The 5,445-nt window shown below is 43.8% G+C and overlaps 1 protein-coding gene across 1 annotated transcript; it reads left to right on the top strand.

Moving 5' to 3' along the window:
* Positions 1-486: 486 nt before the first annotated feature.
* Positions 487-1,728, top strand: CUNH6orf141 (chromosome unknown C6orf141 homolog). The gene is made up of 2 exons (XM_007936286.2): positions 487-630; positions 1,012-1,728. Exons 1-2 carry the CDS (start codon positions 487-489, stop codon positions 1,726-1,728), a joined length of 861 nt encoding a protein of 286 aa, XP_007934477.2.
* The last annotated feature ends 3,717 nt before the right edge of the window (positions 1,729-5,445 follow it).

Genomic DNA, 5,445 nt, shown 5'->3' with positions numbered 1-5,445 from the left:
AAACCCTTTTCTTAGATAAACATTGAAGAATGAAGACAAATGTGAACATTGTGCTAAAGTATTGACATTTTGAAGGGCAAAGTAACTATCTAAAACTTTCTCAAAGGCTTTAATATTTTCACCCTGAACCTTTGATCTACTTTTGACAATCTTGGAAGAACAGTGGGGCATGGAGGGTACTCAGAGTGGAGATGAAACTCTTTATACAGAATTTGATTAAATTAGATAGCATTTGACTGCTAACCAGAAGGCTGGCAGTTCAAATCCACCAGCCACTCCTAGGAAGGCAGATTGGGCAATTTACTTCCATAGTGACACCAGCTCAGAAATCCAAGGAGGGGTCGCTATGAGTTAAAATGACTCCATGGCAGTGAGCTTTTTTTGTTTGTTTGGATTTTGGTTTTTGTTCCTTCACGTGTAGAAGCCTGAGTTCTCTGGAGATGTCCTCCTACACACACAGTGAGTGATTGTCTTTTGTACCTTACCATGGGAGAAAAACGGAGGGTGGGTGGAAAACTGACAAAAGTGAGAAGAGGGAATAGGTCAGAAATACGTCAAAAAGAGCAGGTTTGGCGAGAGTGGGCGGAGGAAGAAGAGGTGCGCTTGGTGCTGAAATTAGCTTTGTCTTTAGTTAGTTTAGAGGTGGTCTGGGAGCTCTGGTAGCGTAGTGGCTAAGGCACTTGACTGCTAACCAGAAGGCCGGCGGTTCAAACCCACCAGCCACTCCCCGGAAGGAAGATGGGGCAATCTACTTCCGTAGTGATACTGCCCTGGAAACCCAAGGAGGGGTCGCTATGGGTCAGGTCTGACTCAACGGCACATAACAACAACAACAACAAGAGGTGGTCTAGGAAAGAGAGATGAGTGAGGGGAGCGAAAGGAGGCAGCGCCAGCGCAGTAGTTCCCATGGGCGGGGAGTCCTGGGCGGGTGGTGGAGGCCACACCCCGGCCCAACTCGCCCAACGTTTTCCAGAGTTTAGCAGGAGCTGCTGCGTGAACCGGTAAACCTAGGAACCAGTGAATGATTTTCCCTACAGAATGGGGACTCCGGGGGCGCGAGGAGCTTCGAATCCCGCGGGATCACCCTCCTGCTCGGTGCGCGCTGGCTTCTACCTGCGTGAGCTGGGGCACAAGGTTCCCTTGGCCCCCGGCGCCCGAAATCTCGCCCTGGCAGGGACCAGCGGAAGGTGGGACAGCGCCATAGAAGACCCGTCGGCTGCCGGAGCGCCGGCGTCGCGAGCTGGAGAGAACGTGGACTGTGAGTCCTGGGTCAGAGAGAAAGTACTTTTTCTTCTGCACCCAGAGAGGTGTTTGGGGACTCCAGGGGACCCTACACGGGAAGAGGTGGCTGATCGGGAGGATCTGCCACCGGAGGGCGGAGACGACCAGGAGCCGGACTGTCCATCTCCTCACCTTCCTAGACAACAGCGAGTTTCGGGCCACAATGCACAGACTCCCTGGCGAGCCTTTGGATGGCGGGACTCCGCTGCCCCACCCAAATCCGTGCTCGTGCGGGTGGTGGATTATCAAGTGACAGAAGAAGTGCTGCAGACTGAGTGGACGAAAGGCTGCATGACCACTAGGACTGAGGAGCACTCAATGACCGCGGTCACTTTTCGCACCAACAGAGCTCAGGGACCCTGGGGGGCGCCGGCTTCTCTCCGCGATGAGAGAGGCACCCCGCATTCTCGAGGCGGAGAGGAGTGTTTCACGGTCCGCAGAGATTAAACAATAAAGAGAAGCCCAGGAAGGCGCGGCGTCAGTGAATCTGTTATAATCCTTAGAGAGCCTTTTAAAATGCTGGCGCCATACTTACGGGTGACAGATGCAGAACTCTAAGAAACGTGAACATCTCCTTTGTGACTTAAGTACCGTGATGGCCTAGTGATCCAAGTCATTCAGAAGTCTGGGAGAAAAGGTATTTTCAAATTGACAGGACGTGGGAGTTTTGAAATCGATAAGACAATTGTTAATTCTCTCTCATTTTGCAATAACCTCTTAAATGACTCTCTCCCCCTTTCTCTTTGGAACCTATAAGCAGAAATGAAGGTTCTGGTTTGCGTAGGACTGGTTGGAAAGAGAGATTTTTTTTTTTTTTTTAAGGAAAAAAAAAGAAATAGGGGCAGCAGCGGGGAGGCGGGGAGAGAGGGGAGGGAGCACATAAAACAAAGCAACAAGTAAAATCTTGTCACTCTCTTCTGATACGCACGTTGTTCCTCACCGCCCCCCCCCCCTTCCCAATGCTATGAAGAAGAGAAAGGAGCTAAGAAAAGAACGGGGAAAATACGAGACTGAGAAATGCCATTTAGAAGGGCTTCTCTCCAAACATTTTCTGATTTAGCCCAGCAAAAATGAAGCCATGTTGCCTTCAGCATGCCTTTAATATTCTGATTTTTAAAAATGATCTTAATATACTACATGTAAAATAAGGGAGATAGAGATGTACAGTATTTATCATTAAGAATTGTAGTCAAGGTTGGATTGATAAATACTTCTTTCCTGTTGTTGGGGGAAAAAAATTCCTGGTGTTGTTTAAACAATTCATTTTTCTTATTTATTCTGAACACCATCTTTTTAAACTCCTGTTACTAGCATGGACTCTACTAAGTCTATTTTGGAGATGTGGAAGGAGCAAACACTCCCTCTAGAAATGAACTGTTTGACTTCAACCGCTACTGGAGTAGTATTTGATATACTGTGACAATTTAAGTGGAACTCGAGCTTCTGAAGAGTAAATGGTTGAGCAATGCCTCTCCCTTGTCTCTCCTTCTTTGCTTCTGTTTTCAGTTTCCAAAAAGCAAAACCAAACTCATTTTGTTGAGTCAGTTCCAACTCATAGTGACCCCTCCTTGGGTTTCCGAAGTGGTATCTCTATGGAAATAGATTGCCCAGTCTTCTTTCCCAGGAGTGACTGGTAGGTCTGAACCACCAGCCTTCTGGTTAGCGGTCAAATGCCTTAGGTACTATGCCAGCAGAAAATGCCCTCAAAGGATCATCAGATCTAGCTCTTGCCTCCTAGCAGACAAAGTATGCCCTTAATATTGCAGATGAGGCAACCGAGGCTTAGAGAACATGTGGCTTGTGTGGATCATACACCTAGTAATTGCATACTTATTATATAGATACAGAATATGATCATCTTCCTTCCCCTCTAAAAGGACAAGGGATAACACAGGGGTCAAATGGTGACTTGAGGGCACCCCAGGTTTTCTAACATATGTTTATTAGATGGACTAGAATCTCATTGATTTCCCTGAATACAAGGTCTGTCAGCTAGAGATTCACCACTAGTAATCTTAGGCCTTTGAGATGAATTCAACACTTGAGCTCATCCGTGTTCAGAACTATGTAGCAGGGAAGAAGGATGATAGATAGTCTCTTCTCCTTAACAACCATGCCAGGATCCCACTGGAGGCTAAACTTCACAGTAGATGCACACATTTCAGACCTGAGCTTAAACTTTTAAAAAAGCTCTTTTATAATAACCAAAGCCAATAACATAATTCAGTTGTTTGGTCTCGGAGTCAAGCCCCAGGTGATCTGCTTGGATTCAAACCTACATCTTATTATCTGTGTGATTTTGGGTAGGGTCTCCATGTACCTTCTCTCATGTACTTTCATGGCCCTATCTGTTAAATGGGGAGAATAGTATCTATCTCACAGGGTTTTTTTCCCCCTTCTAAGAGTAAGTGAAAAATACAGTAGTGCATGGCATACAATAAATGCTCAACACTAGCTATTATTATTGTGGTTGCTGTCATTATTGTTGTTGTTGTTTAGCTCACTTTTCATCCTAACTAGGCTTTAGCCTTTTATTTAATAAAAATCCAAAACAAGAAGTCCTGTGTAACCCAAACTAATTATTTTTACTGAGAATAGTTTCTAAACTGGACTCCTGAATGAAAGGATTTATCTTTAGCTTTTCCCAGTGTTCAATGAATCAGTGCATTCCTCAAGTTCCTTAGAATTGACACATGTGATAAGAAATCATTCTAAGGCTCAAAGGCCTAAATTGCAGGGTGCAAGGCTGAGTCTTTGAAAAGGTTTCACAAACTGCCTAATTCTCCTTCGGAGGCTGTTGTTAGGTGCCATCAATTTGGTTCTTACTCATGATGACCCCACGTACAACAGAACAAAATGCTGCCCCATCCTGCACCATCTTCACAATTGTTGCTTTGTTTGAGCCCATTTTTGTACAGCCTCTGAGTTAATCCACATCATTTAGGGTCTTCTTTTTACTGACCCACTACTTCATCAAGCATTATGTCCTTCTCCAGGGCCTGTTTCCTCCTAATAATATGTCTGAATTATGGATAACATTGTGAAGAATGGAAATTCCAGAAAGCTTAATTGTGCTCATGAAAAGCCTGTACAAAGTTCAAGAGGCAGTCATTCGAACAGAATAAGGGAATATTGCATGGTTTAAAATCAGAAAATGTGTATGTCAGGGTTATATTCTTTCACTATATTTATTCAATCTGTATCTGAGCAAATAACTCGAGAAGCTGGACTATATGAAGAACAGGGCATCAGGATTGGAGGAAGACTCATTAACAACTTGTGATATGCAAGTGTATAATCTTGCTTGCTGAAAGTGAAGAAGACTTGGAGCACTTACTGATGATGATCAAAGACTGCAGCCTTCAGTATGGATTACACCATACATTTAAAAAAAAAAAAAAAAACTAGACTAATACGTAACTTCCTGATACATGGAGAAAAGATTGAAGTTGTTAAAGATTTCATTTTTTTCAGCTCCACGATCAGTGCCAATGAAAGCAGTAGTCAAGAAATCCAATAGCATATTGCATTGGGCAAAGTTGCTTCAAAAAGCCACTTCAAAATGTTAAAAAGCAAAGGTGTCACTTTGAGGAAAAGGTGCACTGATCCAAGCCATGGTATTTTCAAAAGCCTCATGGCAATGAATAAGGAAGACTGAAGAGGAACTGATGCATTTGAATAGTAGTGATGGTGAAGAGTGTTCAAAATACCCTGGCCTGCCAGAAGAACTAATAAAATCTGTCTTGGAAGAGGTAAAGCTGGAATGCTTCTTAGAGGCAAGAATGTCCAGACTTCATCTCATGTACTGTAGTCATATTGTAGAAGGCACCATTCCCGGGAGAAGGATATTATACTTGGAAGAGAGTTAGTGAAAAAGGGGAAGACCCTCAACAAAATGGATTGACACAGTGGCTGTAATTGTGGGCTCAGGCTTACGATTGTAAGGATGACACAGGATTGGGTAGTGTTTCTTTCTGTTGTACATAGGGTTGCTGAGTCTGAACTGACTCAGTGGCACCTTACAACAATACCGAAGTACCTTAGACAAAATCTTGCCATCCTCACTTCTTTTTGTAAAATGCATTTTATTGAAATATAATTTATGTACAGTGAAATACACAAAGCTAAAGTGACATGGGTCAATGCATTTTTTTTTTCTCAGTG

This window comes from Orycteropus afer, unplaced genomic scaffold (genome assembly GCF_000298275.1).
Source record: "Orycteropus afer afer isolate SDZICR_OR568_19922 unplaced genomic scaffold, OryAfe1.0 scaffold00034, whole genome shotgun sequence".
Classification (NCBI taxonomy): domain Eukaryota; kingdom Metazoa; phylum Chordata; class Mammalia; order Tubulidentata; family Orycteropodidae; genus Orycteropus; species Orycteropus afer.
This window is presented reverse-complemented; position numbering and strand designations above follow the sequence as displayed.